At 37.6% G+C, this 21,565-nt stretch overlaps 1 protein-coding gene and 1 non-coding gene across 2 annotated transcripts in view; both read left to right on the top strand.

Moving 5' to 3' along the window:
* C2H1orf94 (chromosome 2 C1orf94 homolog) overlaps nucleotides 1-19,840 on the top strand; it is a 92,378-nt gene extending 72,538 nt beyond the window's left edge. Inside the window, exon 7 of the mRNA XM_077150387.1 lies at nucleotides 19,581-19,840. Coding sequence (XP_077006502.1) covers nucleotides 19,581-19,629 — 49 coding nt within the window. The 3' untranslated portion in view covers nucleotides 19,630-19,840. The remainder of the gene's footprint in view (nucleotides 1-19,580) is intronic.
* LOC143675284 (U6 spliceosomal RNA) lies at nucleotides 4,792-4,899 on the top strand. Its single transcript, XR_013171521.1, has one exon. It is a non-coding gene; the product is annotated as a U6 spliceosomal RNA (small nuclear RNA).
* Nucleotides 19,841-21,565: the final 1,725 nt, after the last annotated feature.

Below are 21,565 nucleotides of genomic sequence, written 5' to 3'. Positions count from 1 at the left end.
TAAAATGTGCTGGCTGTTTCACTTCCCTTCTTCTCTAATAACCAACTTGTCCTCAGCTTCACCATCTTTGACCATTCATTCAATCATCTTGACCGAGTTCAAACACTCCAAGGCAGTGTTTCCTAAAGTGTCGGGCAGGTAGTACTGGTAGTACCCCAGATGATTATAAGAGACACGGAAAATGATTTTTTCAATGTTATATGGATATGGCATCACATCACATTGTATCACATAGTGAGAAAGTAATTTCCTTTTCAATTCTTTCTTGGGTCTTCTGATTACATCAGGGAGAAAAGGCTTGGTTTGGTGTTAGCATGTCTTTACACCTCTCTAACACTTGATAATCTATCTTTTTAACAAAGAGTGAACAAGGCCACAGTCTCAGAGCATTTTCAGCAGACCACAGTATCTAGCAGGAACTTAGTTAACATTGTTTTGTTTTCATGGTAAAAAATTTTAGACTTACCTCCTATTTATGGGAAGCAATAATGTTTTTTTTTCCATTTACAACAGTGATATAAATATATTTATTTAAAAAATGAAGCTCTAAATACAAAAGATGAGTCAGAAAAAAATGCTAATTAACCAAAAATAGGACACATGGTACCATGAATAAGGCAAATATTGTGGAACATCAAAGGATTCAAGTCTGGAAAACATGAGGACACTGAAGTGAATATTTGTTATTACCCCGTTAGCTCTCCTATCTTGGGGCTACATTTCCCAATTTGCTTTGGTGAGCCTTCTCGCCCCAACTCTCAGTCCATGTGTTCCCAAAAAAGTTTATTTCACTCCCGGGCTCCAGGGGGCAGCACTGGGAGCTTGGCTGAGCCAATCAGCATGTCCCATCGCCAAAGCCACCTTGATCGCTTTGCAATGAACACCTCATTTGAATCAGACCAATCAGGTCCAGAGCTGGGGATTTGAAGCCAGAGGGTTCTGCTTTAGAGATCAAACAGGAAACTATCACTGTCTGCTGCTTCGTGTGTTCTATGTCCTTGAGCTGAGAGCTCATGGATGAATAGAAGAGTTATTAGTTGAAGAGGGAGTGATGCTATGAAGCTACAGATGTGTGCAGAGATCAGACCACATAGAGCCTTGTAGTCAACGGTAAGAATTTTGAACTCAATTCCAAGAGCAGTGGAAGGCTCCTGGGTGATTTTAGCAGGAATGTGCAGGCCTTGATTTGTGTTTTTAAAGACCACAGTGGTCTGGAAAGCACTTAGCCTGGAGTCCTGAACCTTGTAAATGTTAGTATTAAATTGAAGAATGCCCAGTATTTGCAGGGTATGGAGTTGGGACTCAGTAATTGTGCGTTCCACCTTGCCCCCTCTATAACACCTGCCCCACCTTCCTTGTTCCTGAGGCATCTCCTATCTGAAGAAGTTCCTCAGAGCCTCAGGGGAAGTAGGAGGCAGCCTTGCCCAAGGGCACTGAAGTTTGGATGGAGCCTGTTGGCTGAGGCCAAAGGCAGGAAGCAAAGGTTAATATACCCCAGACTTTTAAACATAGGTAGTCACTGAATTCCTACAGTTTAAAAGAAAAAAGTGAAACCGTGGAATGAAGAGGTAATAAGGCAAATGGAAATTTAAGAAAGCAAAACAAATGACTGGCTAGTTAAGAGAGAAGGTTTGACTTAACACGGGTTACCAGACTCCAATGAGGGCCCCTTTCCTGGGCCATGGCCAACAGGCAAACAACATGCTTAGCCTACGGGAAACAAGGCTTGTCTGTTTGCAGTCTGTTTGCACGTGGGAATGAATGCACAGCTCTAGGAGGAAGATGAGAGTGTAATTTGGAGATAGAAGTAGTCAAAGGAATTCAGCTGAGAAAATGTCCTGGCACGAACGTAAAACATAAAAATAAAATCAATTTTACAAGACCCAGAAAGCCTGATTCTTCTTGTACAGTGTCCCCATAGAAGCCCAGCAAACTTCAGTCTCCCCCGCATCTCTTAGCCCTCCCACCACCGTGCATTTTCTCCCACCTCCACGGAATTTTGCAATCCCTCGCCTGCCTCTGTCTGGAGCGGGCTGAGACCAGCGATATTACTGCTGCCCCCTCCTGGCCCAGTCACCACAGGATTCTTGGTGTAAAGCCTTGGGCTGCTGCAGCCCCAGACGCCTCCACCCCACCTCCCCAAACTTCAACCAAAGGCCCATGCAGACCCACCTCACTGAGCAAAGGCGCCTCCCAGGGGCCACATTTTCCTGCTGGTTTTCCACTGCCTGGAACTGGCTTCATGATCTCCCCAGACCCTGGGGCTCCCTCCTCCATGGGCCAGGGCAGCATGGCTCATGGCTAAGCATAGTATATCCCTCTGTCTTGAGAGCCAGCCAGCCAGGCCTAAGGGTACTGAGCAGTGGTGAAAGGAGCAGGCTTTGGTGCCAGATTTCATGGGTCTAATTTCTAATTTCCTCACTTAACACCCACTTGCATAGGCTATTTGACCTCTATGAGCCTCAGTTTGCTTATCTGTAAAATGGGGATAATACTACTATTTACCTTATGGAATTGGGAAGCTCATTAGAGGAATCCATACATGTTATGACCTGAGAAACACTTTGACACTTGGCACGTGTTTGATAACTGCTACATGTCATTATTACTTTTGTTGATGTGGTTATTAGAATCTTTCCCTTACCATTTACCAGCTATGACAACTTGTGCAAGTGATTTCGTCTAAGTCTTAGCTTGAAAATGACCCTCATGGTCACCCTGCTGCAGTGCGTTCATTCCTATGAGCAAACAGGAACTGTTAACAGACAAGCCTTGTCATTTCCAGGCTCAGGATATTTCTTGCTGGATATTTCTGGCTGGTGTCATCCATTTTCCCCTTCTCTCTTAAGGATTCATCGGTAACTGCATCTTTTAACTTATTTCCTTTTGCCTCTTTAGGCTCAAACACTGCTTTTTAAAAAAACTGGAGATTTTAGTGATATCTAAAATGTAAAGGCCCAAGCCTGAAAAGGGGCTAATCATCCCTTCGCCTGTGCAGGGAACACTTGGAGGGTTCTATGAGGGAATGTAGAGAGCACTGGCAAAGGGCTCAGCTTCTATCAGAACCAGAAACCCAGAATCATCCTGGACTCCTTCTTCTCCTTCACGTATACTTCCAGTTAGCCATCACGTTCCATCAATTCTGCCTTTTTAATGTCTCCTGAATATGCCCTTCTCTCCCCATCTTTACTAGCATCTGTTTGATTCAGGCCACTTTTATCTCTCATCCCATCACTTAAGAGCCCCAAAGTGTTGTCTCTGTCTCCAGAGGGGTTTGCCTTCTGTAATCCCTCCTGTCCCACCCGGAAGCCAAGGTGACCTTTCTAAAACAGAAACCTGATTATTTCCTTCCCCCACTTAAAAGTATCTAATTTCTCCTCATTTCCTCTGGAAATTCCCAGGCTTCAATTTCAGGAATCATCAACCCCTACTTTTAACATCAAAAATGCCCCTGACATTGTCCTCCTCTCAGCTCAACCCAGGACAGCAGCTGGTACTTTTTGTTAACTGTCAAGTGGAAAAATTCATAATGCCAAAAAAAAAGAAAACAACAACAACAAAAGACCCCACACACTATGATTTTTAAATGAATCTAAATTTTAAAACTCTTTGCAATATTTATTTACATTTTAAAATAGTAGCACATACATTTATAGTGCATGGTTATTTATTTATTCACTCAATAGGTAATGCTCAGTGCACATGAAAATTTGAGAACTCCTTCCAAATTGTTTCCCAAAGATCTTCAGCACCTCACAGATATTGGGAATAACTGGCCCAAATTTAAACTCTGAACTTCTCGGCCTCCTGCAGCTTTCCTAAAAGGCCTCTGTGCATACCCTTCCCACATGTAACCAGGTTTCAGTCCTGGGGATCTTTTTGTTTCCATGATGCACACCAGAACCTTCCATACCGCAGAGGGGCTCTGTCCCCACTTTTCTCTCTGGTGAATTCCTACCCCTCTTTTGAGCCCCCTCTCATATACACCTCCTCTGATGAGCCCAGCAGTTTGCTACTATTTCTTCTATCCAAAACTCAATGAACACCAAGTTTAATGTGGTGCAATAAAATTTCAATATCTTTTTTCTCTCTTTATAAGGTCCTTCTGCAAAGAAACCTTGTCTAATTCATCATCTTTGTACTCCACCCATGGTAGGTGCCTAAGGTTTAAGTTACTATGGAAGTAAGATTGTTAATCTTCTGACTGTAAAGTAGGGAAATTATGCTGGATTGTCCAGTTCAGCCCAATGTAATCACAAGGGTCCTTAAAAATGGAAGAAGGAGGTAAAAGAGGAAGCCAAAGTGATGCAATGTGAGAAGAACTTGGGCCCCATTGCTGAATTTCAAGATGGAGGAAGGACTGTGGATGGAGAAAGGAAGCCAAGGATTATGGGTAACTTCTAAAAGTTTAAGAAGTCAAGGTAGTGGGTTCTCTCCAGAGCCTCCAGACAGAGTTCAGCTCTGCTGAGACCTTCATTTTAGCCTAATGAGACCTGTGTTGGACTTGTAACTTTAAATCTGCCTTGTTTTACAAACACTAAATTCAGTTGCCTATATATGCATGAATCCATTTCTGCACTCTTCCATTGATGCATATGTCTATGCCAAGGGCAGTGGCACATCGTCTCGTTTATGTGCCATCTTTGTATTTACCTTTATGGTAAATCTTGAAATCAGATAGCATAAGCCCTCTATTTTTTTTAAAAAAATTTTCTTGTTAATTCTAGTTCCTTTGTATTTCCATATAAATTTTACAATCCCTTTTCCAATTTTTATATTAAAATCATATTAATGCTCACTTCCGCAGCACATATGCTAAAATTGGAATGATACAGAGAAGACTAGGCTGGCCCTCTGAGCAAGAATGACCCACGAATCTGTGAAGCATTCCATATTTTTTAGATAAAAAATCCAATTAGGATTTTATTGGGATTGCTTTGAATCTATAGATCAATTTAGGGAAAATTGACAGTCATTATAACAATATTGAGTCCTGATCCATGAACATGATATTTCTCTCCATTAAATTTAGATCTTCGTTTTTCTCTCTGCTATTTTTTTAGTTTTTAGTAGACAGGTCTGGAACATATTTTGCTTAATTTATCTCTAAGTATTTTGTATGTTTTGATGCTACTGTAAATGGTATAGTTTTCTTTTTTAAATTCCCATTTGAATATTGATAGTTTATAGAAGTACAATTGATTTTTTATATTGACCTTGCTAAACTCACCTATGCTTTTTTGTAGATTGGTTAAGATTTTCTACTTAGAGAGCATATTAACATTTACGTATTTTTCCTGTCTTCCTGTTACTGCTAGTACCTCCAGTTTAATGTTGAATAGAAGTGGTGAGAGAAGACATCTTTGTCTTGTTTCCAATTTGGGAGAGAAAGCATTTAGTCTTTCACCACTTGGTATGATGTTAAATGTAGGATTTTTTTAGTTGTCATTTGTCAAGTTGAGAAAGTTCTCTTTTATTTCTAGTTTGCTGAAAAATTGTATCAGGAATGAATCTTGAAGTTTTCAAATGCTTTTTCTGGATCTAGGGATGTGATCATAAGATTTTATTCTTTTATTTGTTTAAAATAGTGAATTAGGTTGAGGTTTGAATATTAAACCGATCTTGAATCCTGGCATAAACTCCAGTTAATCAAAATATATTTCTTTGTATATTGCTGGATTCAATTTGCCGATATTTTTTTAAGGACTTCTGTGTCTGTGTTCACAAGGAATATTGGTGTGTAGTTTTCCTTTCTTGTAATGTGTTTGGTTTTGGTATTGTATTAATTCTGGTCTCAAAAAATGTTCTGGGGAGTGTTTCCTCCGCCTCTATTTTCTGAAATGTTTTATATAAAATTAGTATTATTATTCTTTTTTCCTTAAATATATTTTAGAATTTTCTTGCAAAGCCATGGGGGCTATATGTTTTCTTTGTGGAAAGGTTTTAAATTAAGAATTCAATTTCATTAATAGATACAGGGCTATTCACAACCTTTTTCCTTTTTAAGTGAATTTTAGTAGATTTTGTTTTCCAGGAATTTGCCCATTTCAGCTGAGCTACTGATGGCAAGGTTGTTCAGAATGTTCCCTACATGATCATATTCCCTCTTTCACTCCTGATATTGCTAAGTGTGTCTTCTCTCTTTATTTCTTGAACAACCTCACTGTAAGTTTATCAATTATACTGAATTTTCAAAAAAACACATTTTGATTTTATTAAATTTCTCAGTTTTTTGTCTATTCCTTATTTCTGATCTTTTTTATTTCTTTTCTCCTGCTTATTTTAGTTCTAATATTCTCTTCTTTTTCTATTTTCTTAAGGTAGAAGCTGAGATAATGGATTTTAGACCTTACTTCTTTTCTAATATAAGCATTTAAAGCTACATTTTTTTCTTCAAGCACTTCTTTTGCTGCATTCCACAAATTCTGATGTTTTCTTTTCCTTTTCATTCAGCTTGAAATATGTTCTAACTTCCCTTTTGGTTTCCTCTTTGATATGACTTATTTAGAAGTGCTTTGTTCAATTTCCAAATATCTAGAGATTTTCCAGATAGCTTTCTGTAACTGATTTCTCATTTAACTCTCTGGTCTTAAGAGAACATAGTCTATACGAGTTTAAATCTTTTAAATTTTGTTAAGATTTGTTTTAGAAATCAGCATATTGGTGAATGTTTCACATAAACTTGCAAAGTGTGTGTAGTCTGCTCTTGTTGTAAGGAATGTTCTATAAATGTCAATTATGCCCAGTTTTTTATAGTTCAAGTATCCTATATCTTTTTAGTTTGCTAATGCTGCCAGAATGCAATATACCAGAAATGGGTTGGCTTTTAAAGGGGATTATAAGTTACAAGTTTATAGTTCTAAGGCCATAAAAGTGTTCAAATTAAGACATCCAGAGACAGATACCTTTGTTCAAGAAAGGCTGATGGCGTCCAGAACACCTCTGTCAGCTGGGAAGTCATGCGGCTGGTGCCTGCTGATTCTTTGGCTTCTGGTTTCAAACAGTTTCCCTAGGGCATTTTCTTTCTGCAACTCCAAACATCTCTGTCTGTGTCAGCTCTGAGATTTTTCCAAAATGTTTTCCTCTTAAAAGACTCCCGTAGGTGGATTAAGACCCACCTTGAATCGGTGGAGGTATATCTCCATGGACGCCACCTAATCAAAAAGTCCCATTCACAGTTGGGAGGTCATGTCTCCATGAAAAAAACCTAATCAAAAGGTCCCACCCTAAAAATGGGTCTACCCCCACAAGATTGGATTAGGAAAAAGAATATGGCTTTTCCGGGGGGTACATAACAGTTTCAAACTAACACATTTTACCCTCTGGACCTCCAAAAGGCAAATTCTTTCCATATACAAAGTACATTGGTTCCATCACAAAATTACAAAGCCTTAAACCATTTCAGTAACAATACAATTGCAACACAAAGTTAAAAACAGTACAAAATCTCATCAAATTCCATTACAGGTATGGTCTGTCCTAAGGCAAAAAATCTCCTTTGGCTGTTGACCTGTAAAACTCATAACAAGTTATCTGCTTCCAATATACAGAGGAGGGACAGTCATAGGATAAATGTTCTCATTTCCATAGGGAGAAATTCAAAGGAAGACAGGGGTTGCCTGACCAAAATTGTTCCTAAAATCATCAGGACAACCTCCATTAGATTCAAAGTTTGAGAGTCACTTTTCCTTGGGGCTTGATAGAGCAGACATCTCATCCTCTCTAAGGGCTTATACAGCAGCTCTGTTCACTCCAAACGCTGGGGCGAGGGTTGCAACCTTGGGGAACTTTTGGGAGACTGCATCTTTCTTGGTGCCACCCTCTCCAAGCATCAGGGCAGCACCCAGGCTCTCTGCCATCTCTGACACATGTTCAACCCCCCTGAGAACAATGAGTTGGCAGCAAGGTTCTCCCCAGTCACCAAGGAATGTGCTCCCCTCTCTCTCTGAGCACACAGATGGCAACATTCTTCCACCACCCTTTGTCTCCAGGGCAAACTCACACTTTCCACTTGGATGGGTGGATCCGCTCTCCTAGCCTAAGATTCCTTGGCTTCAGGTCTCTGCTTCTATAGTTCTGCCTTTGAAATAATTTTTCCTTCAGTTTGTCCCTTTTAGCCCAGATTGGCAGTGGTTTTGTTTATACAGGTCTCACAAGAAACTTGTGGTTTTCTGTGCAGTATACATGGATCCTACCCATCAGATAATAGGACTTTCCATAAATCTTTTCTGGATAACTCCATTTCCAATTCTGGCTTTTATTGAAATGGCTGACTAGTTCCATGTTTGTTTAAATTTCCTGGTGCCTTACTTTCTGGAAGCCCAGAATTTCCCAAGCCGACAATTTCTGTTTTCTTTGTACCCAAGGGTTCGGTTCTCAGCTGATCTCTTTCCTATAAACTGCAAGGAGAAATCAGGCTGCATTTTCCACATTTAGTGTTTAGAAATCTCTTCTGCTAAAAATCCAAGTTTATCATTCTCAAATTCTACCTTTCATCCAATACTAGCACTTAATTTTGCTAAATTCTCTCATTTTCAAACAAGGTTTGCCTTCCTTCCACTTTGCAATAACATTCCTCACTTCTGTCTAAAGTCTTGTCAGAGGTATCTTTAGAGTTCACATTTCTATCTATACTCTGTTCAAACCAATCCAGGCTTTTTCTATCAAGCATATCACAATTCTTCCAGAACCTTCTCATCCATTTAAGAAACCATCTAACACGTTTGGCATTTGCAAACTGCAGCACCTCATTTCTCTGGTACAAAAATCTGTTTTGTTTGCTAATGTTGCTGGAATGCCATATACCATAAATGGGTTGGCTTTTATAAAGGGGATCTGTTAAATTACAAGTTTACATTTTGAAGGCCATAAAAGTGTCCAAACTAAGGCATCCAGAGAAAGATACCTTGACTCAAGACAGACCAATGGCATCCAGAGACCTCTGTCAGCTAGGAAGGCATGTGATTGGCATCTGCTGATCCTTTGTCTTCTAGTTTCAAACAGCTTCCCTAGGGGTGTTTTCTTTCTGCATCTCCAAATGTCTCTGCCTGTGTTGGCTCAGTGAGTTTTCCAAAATGGTTCCCTCTTAAAGGACTCCAATAAGTGGATTAAGACCCACCTAGAATGGGTGGAGGCAACTCTCCCAATCAAAAGGTCCAACACAAAACAATAAGTCTGTTCCCACAAAATTGGATTAGGAAAAATAAAATGGCTTTTCTTAGGTACAAAACAGTTTCAGACTAGCACAATATCCTTAATAATTTTCTCTATATTTGTTCTCTCAATTTTTGATAGAAAACTTTGCAATCTCCAACTATTATTATGGATTTGTCTTTTCTTTCTATTCTGTCAGGTTTGGCTTCAAACATTTTGAAGTCTGTTATTATATATGTATCCTTTTAAAATTATCATATCTACTTGACCCCTTTATATTTATGAAATGATCTTTGTTCCTGATATTTCTTCTACTCAGCCATACTTTTTCTGACATTAGAGTAGCTACTCTAATTTTCCTATGTTTAGTGTTTGCATGGCATGTATTTTTCATCATTCTACTTTTAACCTGTGTTTTTATATTTAAAATGTGTTATTCATAGACAGCACATAGTTGCTCCTTGCTTTTCTTAATTCAGTCTGGCAATCTCTATTGGAGTGCTTATTCTATTTACATTTGCAGTAATTATTGATATGGTTGAGTTTAAATCTACCATCCTATGATTTGTTTTCTGTGTCTCATCTGTTCTTTTATTTTCTTGCTTTCTTTTATGTTAATTGAGTATTTTTTCTTAGTATTCCATTTTATTTCCATTTTGACTTATTAGCTATACTTCTGTTTTCATTTTTATTTTTTAGTAGTTGCCTAGGATTTACAGTGTGTTTCTTTAACTTATTAAGTAAGTCTCCTTCAAACATTTTTGACCCTTTCAACAGTATACTTTCATTTCTTCTCTCCCATTCTTTGTGCTATTTTTGTCATATATTTCATTTCTATATATGCTATAAACCCTATAGTGTGTTAACATTTTTGCTGTCAATAGTCAATTATCTTTAAAATAAATGAACTTTTATTTTTGAAATTCTTGTAGGTGTAAGATGGTATCTCACTGTGGTTTTAATTAGCATTTATTTCTGATTCCTCAGGAGGCTCAGCATCTGTTTTTCAGGGTTTTTTTCTACCTCACTTGAGGTTCTGACTCTTCACACCTTTTATCTTGTTTTCTAATGGGTTATTTTCTTTTTTAAAAAGATTTCTTCATAGAAATACTTTATATAAAGGAACTGTTAGTCTTTGAGATCTGCTCAGTTGATGATTCTTTTCCTTTTTTTATGGTATCTCATAATGAACAAAAGTGCTCAATATCAATGAAGTTGAATGTATCAATATTTTCCTTTATCATTTGTGCTTTTGGAGTTTTGCTTCAGAAATCCTTTTTAACACTGATGTCTTAAAGATAGGCTTTTCTGTTTTTTTTTTTCTTAAAGTTTTATAGTTTTCTCTTTCACATGAAACATTTAATAAGTCTGGAATTGATTTTTACTTACGATTTGAAGTAAGTTTCCATTCTCCTATTTTTTTTATAAGATTACCAATTTTCTCAGGAACATTTAAGGAAATGGCTATCCTTTCTCTTCTTTTCTGTAATGCCAGCTCGTATATGTATATCCAATTTCCAAAGATACATGAGTCTGTTTCTGGGTTCTCCACTTTGTTCTATTAGCCTGTTCCATTTATCTGTCCCTGCAACAACAACCACAAAAAAACACTGCCATGATTATTATAATTTTATGATACATTTTTTATCAGTTAGAATAAGTCTTCCCTCTTTGCGCTATCTTCTTCAGGTTGATATGGTTATTCTTGACTTTTCCATATAAATTATAGAGTTAACTTGTCAAATTTCACAGAAAAACCTGTGGCATTGTACTGATATTGTTTTAATTGAGAATTCTACTATCCATGAAAAAGTATTTATTTCTCCATTTATTTAGATCTTCTTTAATATCATTTAATAATTGTGTAATTTTCTTCCACGTCTCTTATATCTTTTGTTAAATTTATTTTACATTTATTTTGTGTTCAATTCCTGTGTGTAGAAATGAAATTGACAATGTACAGACTGATTTTGTGTACCTAAAGGAGCTATTAAGTTAGAACAATTTGAATAATCTGCAAGTTCCTTTATGTAAACTATGTGGATAATTCTATCACTCACAATAGTGATAGTTCTGTTAATTCCTTTCCAATTTTTATGATTTCCAATTTTTTATATTACTCAACTATTTAAGGTTAATGTTGAATACAAATGATGACAGCGAGTATCCTTGACTCGTTCCTTAATCTAAAGGGAATTTTAAAAAAACTCTCTACCATTAAGTATAGTATTTATTATAAGGTTTTTGTAGGTACCCTGTATTCGTTTATTCCTTCTATTCCTAGCTTATAATAGTGTTTTTATCTGTTTAATTTTAATCAAGAATGTTGAATTTTATAGAATTCTCTCTCTTTTATTTTTTGCTATTTCTCCTTTAATCTATTAATGAGTCAAATTATATTGATCAATATTCTAAGATTTCATCATCTGTTTAGTTTTAGGTGTCAAGGTTATACTAACCTAATAAAGTTAGTTGTGGAGCATTCCCTCTTTTCATAATCTTTGAAATAATTTGTGTAATTTTGGAATGACATATTTTTAAATGTTTGGTAGAGCTCATGGAAAAAAAATGGTAGAGCACCATTTATATTTCCTATATGGGAAACTTTTAAACTACTGATTCAGTTTCTTTGGTGGTTATAAAACTGTTCATATTTTCTATTTCTTCTTGAATCAGTTTTGGCATATTTTCCTTAGCATTTGTTCATTAATCTAAGTTTTCAAGTTTATTAACATGAAATTATTCATGATCGTCCCTTATTACCTTCTTCTTCTGTGCTTCATACGCAGTGTCCTATTTTATATTCCTAATGCTTTAAATGTGTTTTTCCTCTTTTTTCACTAACAATCATAGCAAAATCTGACAATTTTATTTCTCTTTTTGAAAAGTCTGCTTTTGACTTTGTTGTTCTCTCTGTTGTACATATTTCTAATTTCAATAACTTATGCTCTTTTTATTATTTCTTTCATTTTACCATCGTTATTTATCATTTCCTTTTGTAGTTAATTAAGTTGGAATAAACCTAGCTTATAAATTTGCAATCTTCTTACTGATACCAGCATTTTAAAAATCTATCTTTTTTTCTATAAGTACCATTTAGCTACTGTAAGTTTTGATGTGTAGTATTTTCATTATTGTTTAGTTCTAATTTCTACTCTATCCTATTTTCTAATTTCTGCGATGTTTTCCTCTTTGACATATGAGTTATTTAGAAGTATGACTTTTGATTTTGAAAATGATTATTTTCTACATATCCTTTGGTTATTGCTATCAACTTAATTGCATTGAGTTCATTAAATATGGTCTATATACTACAAAGTATTTGAAAAATTTCAAAATTCATTTAATGTTCCTTGTTGACATGGGAAAATTACTTTTCTCCAACTGTTGCTAAAAAGCTTAATTAGACAGAGCTTTTTAATTTTGTGTTCTCAGCTTCTACATTGCTACTGACTTTTTTTTACTTTGTCTATTTGCTACTGTACCAGAGAATGTGTTAAAATCTCCCATTATGAACACCTATTTATCAGTCTCTCCTTTTGTTCTAACAATTCTTGCTTTATTTATTTTGAAGAAATTTCATTATTACTATAATACCTATATATGCATGCAAGTTCAGAATTTTTATATTTTCCCAGTGCATTATAATCTTATCAACACTTAGTGACTCTACCTCTAATAATGCCTTTTGCTTTAAAATCTATTTAATGAGATGACACTAATATTGCTATGCCAGCTTTCTTTTGTTTAGTATTTGAATGATAAATCTTTTTTCATCATTGTACTTTAATCTTTCTGCATGCTTATGTTTCAGGCATAGCTGCATTATAAATATTATCACGTAGATTGTTTTTATTCTGGCAACTTTTTATTTTAAAAATGGGATAATTTGGGGATCAATTCTAGAATTAGAACTTATCCCACCATTTTATTTTGTGCTCTGTATTAATCTTGCTCTTTTGTTTTTGTTTTTTCAAATTCTGTTCTAATTTTTGCCTTCTTTTAAATCCCCTTCCACCTTATTATCTTCTCCCTATTAGTGAGGCAGTTAGACATCCTAATTTTGATCTTTTACTGCTACCTTAGAAATTTTATTATGCATATTTAAAAGAACAAGTAAAATATATGTGCTCTCCACCCAAATGATAGAAGGCATTTAGGACTTTAACCTCAATTACCCTACACTTCACTAGAGACTTTTGTTGTTTAATGTTTTTGTAACCTCACAAATTAGTTATTATTAGTATTTGTACAGCTAGCATTGATTTGGAATTTCCTACATGTTATTATGTTCCGCTATCAATTCTGGAAAACTCCAGGTCATTATCTATTTGAATATTGCTTCTCTTCAATTCTGTCTATTATCTTTGTTGAGCAAACACAGAAACGCAGTCAGAGGGCAGAGAAAATGAATGGAGACAAGTGCAGTATCCATTTTGTGTTCACCACTGAGCATCGTATTCTGGGCAGCTGGGCAGCAATCTCGGACTCCAGGAGAAAAAGCTCAGCCTTGGGCTGTGGGAGGTTGATAGTTAGAGCTTCTTAGCTCTATGTTAAAAGGACTTGGGCGAGTGACATTATTGAAAATGGTGGATCAGGGAACTTCAACATTCTGTTCCTCCATTAAAGCAATGATTAAGCTGGCAAAAACTGTTAGAGCCAACTTTTGAAAGTTGAAATTTAATAAAGATCTTTTAACAGCCGGGGTAATATTAATGGGGAAAGAAGCTGCTGAATCTTGGTAAGAGAGGATTGTGGCATTTTTACTCCCTCTTCTATCATACTTCCTCACTTCAATTGCTTTTGTGAAGATGGTGGCCATATTCCCAGTGAAGCTTGCTGGTGCACAAAAAAGAAACAAAGAAAAACCCAGGACTAGATTACTTTCCTGCTGAATACTACCAAACATTTAAAGAAGTAACAACAATCCCTCTCCAATTCTTCCACAAAATAAAAGAGGAAGGAACACTTTCTAGCACATTCAAAATGAAGCCAGCCTTACCCTAATACCAAATCCAGACAAAGATATCATGAGAAAAGAAGACTACATATCAATATCCTTTTTAGAATATACATGCATAAATCCTCAACAAAATACTAGCAAATCAAATCCAGCAACATTATAAAAAGGATCATACATTATGACAAAGGAATGCAGGGGTGTTTCAGTACATGAAAATCAACCAATGTTTAACAACACAATATTAGAATGAAGGAGTAAAATTCACACGACCATCTCAATTGATGCAGAAAAACTATTTGACAAAATCAAGACCCTTTCATGATAAAAAACATCTAACAAACTTGTAATAGAAGGGAACTTTCTCGACATGATAAAAAAAAATTATGAAAATACCCACAGGTAGTATCATTCTCAATGGTGAAAGACTGAAAGTTTTCCCTCTAAGATCAGGAACAATATAATGATTCTTACTGTGACTACTGTTACTCAATATTGTACTGGAAGTTCTAGCCAAAGCAATTAGGCAAGGGAAAAAAGGCATCCACATCGGAAAGGAAGAAGTAAAAATATCTTTAGTTACAGATGACATGATCTTATATAAAGAAAACGTGTTAAAAATACTATTGAATCCAGAGCCTGCCCATGCCAACAAAATAAAAATAAAATTGCTGTTAGAGCTAATAAATTAATCCAGCAAAGTTGCAGAAACAACACACACCTTTCCATACACTTATAATGTGCAATCCTAAAAGGAAATTAAGAAAACAATTTCATTTCAAATAGAATGAAAAAGAATAAAATGCTTATGTTTAAACAACAAGGTGCAAGACTTGTACACTGGAAATTACAAAACACTGTGAAAAAAATTGAAGAAGACCAACATAAATGGAAAGAAACTCTGTGTTCATGGATCGGGAGACTTAATATTGTTAAGATGATAGCAGTTCCTGAAGCTATCTATAGTTAAATGCAATCACTATCAACCAATAAATGGATAAATAAAATGTGGTTAATGCATACAATGGAATATTATTCAGCATAAAAAGGAATGACGTGTGAATACATGTAATAACATAGATGAACCTTGAAGATGTCATGTTTGTGAAATAACCCAGGCACAAAAGGACAAATATTGTATATCACTGATTAGAATACAAGTTACCAGGGGATAGGGTGGGGATAGGCAATAGGAAGTTAAGGATTAAAATGTGTAAGATTCCTATTTGGAATAATGGAAATGCTTTGGTGATGGTAACACAACATTGCGAATGTAACTAACAGCATTGGAATATATACCTGAATGTGACTAAAAGGGGAAATGTTGGATTGTATATATTTTAACAGAATAAAAGTTTTTTAAAATCCATGGAACTACAGTACACACTAAGTTACACCATGGACAATAGTTAATACAAAAGGTATAAAAATTTGCTATCATCAATTGTAACAAATGTTCCACACCAATGCAATGTGTTAATAATAGGGTGGTATATGAGAATCCTGTATTTTATGCAGGATTGTTCTGTAAACCCACAACTTCTCCAACAAAGTAAAGAAAAACCAGTGGCTTTTTTTTCAGAAATGGAGAAACTGATCTTAAAATTCCTTTGGAATCACAAGGGATCCCAAGTAGCCAAAACATCCTTGATAAAAGAAGAGGAAAATTGAAGGATTCGCACTTCCTGATTTCAAAACTTAGTAAACAAACTATAGTAATCAAAACAGTGTGGTACTGGCATAATGATAGACATAGAGATCAAAGGAATAGAATTCAGAGTCCAGAAATAACCTTACATATATGGTCAATTGATTTTCAATGGGGAAAGAGTAGTTTAACAAACTGTGTTGGAAAAACTGAATATCCATGTGTAAAAGAATGAAATTGGATACCTACCTCACACCATAAACAAAAATCAACTCAAAATGGATCAAATACCTAAATATAAGAACTAAAACTATGAAAATATTAAAGAAAATAAAGGAGTAAACCTTCATAACCTTGCATTAGGCAATGATTTCTTAGATAGGACAAGAAAAATACAGGCAACAAAGGAAAGCATAGATAAACTGGACTTCATAAAAATAAAGACATTTGTGCGTTAAAGGACAGTATCAACAGTGAAAAGACAACCCCAATAAAGAACAGGCAAAACCTGATAGATATTTCCATCCCTCAAACAGAGGGACCTACCTAGTTTTCCATTGCCCCTTTGAGAGAATATTCACCTCTTCTCATACTCATATTGCTAGGTAAATTTTGTTCTTTATAATTATCAGGTGTTCATATTTTGTGAGGCTTGAAGCGGATGGGATTTTGAAAGGGAGCTAATAGTCATTCAGTATTTGCAACATGTGGTCTCCTTTTTACATACATGACCTCATTTAGTCCATTTTCACAGCAACCAGAGATCAAATTAATATGCCCATAGGAAACAGACTCAGGAAATAGATATGATTTGGAGCTGGAATTTGAGTCCAGGTTAATCCGATCAAAATCCCATAATCTTTCAACTCTGTCATCATCCTAGATGTGAACAATGAGGACTCACATAGATGACCCTTTAGGGAATGCTCTAGAGGTCAATAGTGTCAATGCTTAAACAAGACCATCCCTTGGGCCTTAGGGGTCTCAGTCACCAGAGCTAAAAGTCATTATGTGACCCTCCAGCAGAATGTTGAATTGAGATTGAAAAGTAAGGGAAGGTCTTTGGACTGATGCTTGGGAAGGCCACTAAACAAGGAGTAGAGGTAGCTTCTAGCCCATTCTTTGTCTATCATAAACACTAATAAATAAGGGGTTGAAAACTACAAGTTCTTACAAGTGTCGAACAGCTGCCATAAAGGAGTAAATCAGATGTGGTGGAGGTGCCCCTACAAATACTGGGAGTGGTTGTGTCTATTTGGAGACCAGAGCCCAGGTGCAGTTGATGGGAGCAGCCATCACTGTACCATGACTCAGCTCTCTCCAACTATTGTCATGTGAAAAGACAAACTAGCTTTGGCTCATCTCCCATTTCTTTAGAGAATCCAGAAGTCTTAATTTGGGGATGATAGTTCCACATTAAAAAAAAAATGCTTCTCAGATTCAAACAAAAACAACCACATTGTGGGTCCAAGCAATGCCTGTGTGCAGGTGGGTCATTGCCAGTGGGAGTGCAATTTGCAGGTGGGCATTAGTTTCTCTCTGACTTTCTCCGCCTCTGCAGCTCCTTTGGTGAGTCAAAATGGCACCCATTTTGGGCCATAGACAGACAGGGCATGGAAAGAAAACCAGGCCTGTGTTTCTAAGGAGACATGTCATCTCTCAGTTGTGGGTTACTGCCATAATTATGGTTTGAGTTGTGCGTTTGGGTCCAGTATATCTCTTTCTTACATCATCTGATATTTGGGGTTTCATCAATGTGGACTTGGGAAGAGGATTGAGCTTATGGTGTATGTTTCCTATGACTATTTCAATAATCACTGTACTGTGAGGACATGGTTCCTAGAGGAGAAAGAAAATTTATGATTCCTTGAAACATGATAGGACTGTCAAAAATACATGAGATCAGATAGGCCGCAGTGGCTCAGCAGGCAGACTTATTGTCTGCCATACCAGAGACCCAGGTTCGCTTTCCAGTGCCTGCTGATGTTAAAAAAAAAAACACATGAGGTCATAATAAGGGGGACAAAGGGTAAAATAAATTGGGTGGATGGAAACATTAGTGCTCAATGAGAGGGAGGGGTGAGGGGTATGGTATATATGAGTTTTATCTTTCTTCTTTTTATTTCTTTTGTTGGAGTGATGCAAATATTCAAAAAAAATTATCATGGTGATGAATGTATAACTATATGATGATATTGTAAGCCACTGATTGTACACCATGTATGTAATGTTTTTACGTCAAGAATACATGACTGAATGTTAAGTTTTTACAATAAAAATATTAAAATAAAAAAACTGCAACATAATTTGATTTCATTTGCCCCCTTCCATCCTTTGTGCAATTATTTTCATCTATTTTTTCAAAATATGTTGTAAATTATGCAATAAATTGCAACTGTCTTTGCTTTTAAAAAAACACATGGAATTAGGTATGTGGAAGTTGGGAAATTTAAGTCATGGTTCTACTTGTGCTATAATGGTATAAACAAAGTACATTTTTCATCAAGTTGGAAAATCAACCCAGCTTTTCCCAGGTGCCCTGATGATTCTTCACTATGAATTCCCACCCTACTCCTGCCACATCTGGATCCCTTTCCATTTCTTATCTCCTGAGATTCTAGCCGTGGAAGACTTTTTAGGTAGAAGACAGGAAATAGAGGAAACTTGGGAGTCACACAGCCCTGGCATGGTAAACTGTTACTTTTTCTCAAATATTTCCTGAAAGAGGAGTGTTATCTCCCAGCCCCACTGCCTTTGAGCTTGGTCATATTACTTCCTTAGGCCAGTGAAATGTGAGTGGATTTGACATCCTCTATGTCTGAGCAAAAGCTTTAAAAATGTGGTTCAGGTCATCCTCTTGTTCTCTCTCTGCCATGAGAATTGGCATATTCCACATAGGGGATTATGCATCTTCTCCCTGGGTCCCAGACTGGCAAGATGCATGGAGAAGAGCTGAGTAGAGCCACAGCTGTCCTGCAGCTGCCAACAGAAATGTGAATGCAAACGAAGTGCTGTTGAGATTTGACGGGAGAGGGGGGAATAATTGTTATACTTCAAAGCTGACTAATATACCTGACTTTGCTTCTTCCAGGCTATGTAATCTTTAGGAAGGTGCTTCATTTATTCAATCCCAACATTCACTGATTCCTACTGTGCCTTAGGCTTTCTTTAGATATTGGTAAGCAAAAAGGGGTAAGTCAAGTGCCTGCCATTAGGGAGATCATGTTAATGAGGGAGATAATGGATTAAGTACTGTGACAGGTGCCAATACAAGGGCCAGGGAGAAGGGCTCCTGACTCTGGGAAATCAAGGAAGACTTCCTGGCAGAAGTGCCAAGTCTTGAGGGACAAATAAGCAGAGTAAAAGGAGGGAAAGAGTGCTTTTTGCAGAGGAAACAGCATGTGCAGATGTTCAGATACCATTTTCCAACTGAGGTTTGCTTAGGAGGGGGCTGAGACCAGACATTCTCTGAGATCCTACTCCTTCCTGGGTTTCGTCCATATACTGACTTTTGCTAAGAAAACTGCAACATGTGTCCCAAGTCAGAGTAGTCACTGGTTTGGTCCTTGGGCTATATCTAGAAACCCAAAATGACTACTGTGAATTGCTTTGCTTTGGGACCTGACCTAGCAGGAAATTAACAACTCTCAAGATTGAACAATGTGTGAAGGGTCATCCAGCTTCCATGAGCCCCAGGCACCAGGGCTAGGAGTTAGAGAGGCTCAAGTCCAGGCTGCTGTGTCCTCCACCACAGTCAACAGAGAATGACGAATGACTAATCCTGTGCAAATAATTTACTTCTGTTTTTTCATTCATCAGATCAAATGAAGAGTTCCCTCATCTAAACAGAGTGGATTGCCCAGGTTAATCCCAGAGTCTGTCTGGGGGAAGTGAAGCATGGTGCAAAGGTAATAGAGAAGGTTTGCTGCTGGGAGATATATTGAGTCCAAACAGGAAAGAGATGAGAAACGGGTGAAGTAACAGTCCAGAAGAACAAGATTCCTAGGTGCTAAATCCTGTAGTTAACTCCCAAATGGGTTCAAGATATTTCATTACAGTCCTGACCATACTCAATTACTTTTTTTTTCTTAGTTGTAACTATGTACCAAAGAATTCAGCTGTATTAAACAGATGCATTTGTCTGATGCTTGTCTCATTCTTATTTGACTTCAGTAAAATGAGTTGAGTGCCTACTATGTGCCACACACTGTTCTAGGCACTAGGGAAACAGCAGTGAATAAAATGAAGTTTCCACTCCATGGAGTTTGCAGCATCTAGAGAGTCCCTGGATGTCCCTCCCTGAAGTGACACTGGTAACACCTGCCAAGCACCCCAAGTCCCTCCCCCATCCCAGACTTCTGGGGTTTCCCTGCACCAAGTTACCTTCATGTGTGTTCTCTCATTTGATTCTGACAATAACCCTGTAAGGTAACTATTATTGATTCCATCTCAGGGAAAGAACCCTGAAATTCAGAAGGGACTGTGCTTGGAGTAAAGGGGGAAAGGGCTGATGGAGACCACCTGCTGCTGTGGGCGTTGGTGTTTTCCTTGTGCCTCATGCACCTCACTTGTCTAAGCTTTTCTACTCCTGTGGCACTGAGGCGAAGTCTACATGAATCCCCAGCACACACGCTCTCTTCTCCTGTGAGCAGTAAATGTGGGCCAAGTATATAGGCCAATGGTCCTGGGTGAGCAGGGGGAAGGAAGACCACTGGACTATTCTCCATAGGAGAATTACTCATTTGTTCAATCAACAAGTACTTCTTTAACACACTCTGTGCCAGGTACTCTTCTTGGTGTTGGCATGGCAACAGCAGATCAAACAGAGGACATTCTTGGCCTTCATGGAGCTTAGATTCCAGTGGGAGAGGCAACGACAAACAAACAAACATTGAACAAGATCGTTTCAGACTAAGATACACACTCTGAAGCAAATATACAGAGTGGTGTACCTTGGGCAGGGTGTTGGATATAACAGGCTTTATGAAACGGTCGCTTTGGAATAGAGATCTGGGGGATGAGAATAAGCCAACCGTGTAAAGAACTAGGGGGAGATCATTCCGGACCAAGGGAATAGCTGGTGCAAAGGCCTGGAGGCAGGAGAGGCCTTTTTGCGTTCTAAGAACAGAAGGAGGCCTCAGTGAAGGCGCACTGTGAGCGAGGAGAGTGCTACAGGACAGAGGTGGAGAAGTGGCAGGAGCCCGACCATTCTGGACCTTGTATGCCACGTAAGCACTTTGGACTCTGTCCTATGAGCGATGAGACGCCAAGGAAGGGTTTTAAGCAGGGGGATGAGGGATATGTCACGGCCCCCTACTTTTCTGTTTTAAAAAAATGTCACTCTGGCTGATTAATGGCTAATGGGCTCTAGGGGATGAGAGGAAAAGCAAAAAGAGCAGTTAGGAAGCTATTGCAAGGGATGATGATCAGGCTTGAGCTAAGGAAGCGGCAGTGGGATGGAGAAAAGAGAAAAGGTTTGAGATAAATTTGGGGGGTGGAACTGATCAGACTTAGAGATAGATTGAATGTGAGAGGAAGGAGCCAAAGATGATTCCTTGGATTTAGGCCTGAGCAAATGAGTGATTGGAGGTGACAGTTTCATGACATGGGAAAATTGAGGGAAGAACACGTCTGGGGCCCGTGGAGAGTGGAAGTCAGATGTTGATTGGATACCTAAGCAGAGGCAGTCAACTGTGAGCTCTGGGCCCAGAGCTCAGAGGAGAAGCTTCAAAACTAGACAGTGTGGTACATTAAAGCGTTGGGGAGGGGGTGACAAGGACAGAAATGGTTGGTAGTTGTTAGAA

This window comes from Tamandua tetradactyla, chromosome 2 (genome assembly GCF_023851605.1).
Source record: "Tamandua tetradactyla isolate mTamTet1 chromosome 2, mTamTet1.pri, whole genome shotgun sequence".
NCBI lineage: Eukaryota > Metazoa > Chordata > Mammalia > Pilosa > Myrmecophagidae > Tamandua > Tamandua tetradactyla.
This window is presented reverse-complemented; position numbering and strand designations above follow the sequence as displayed.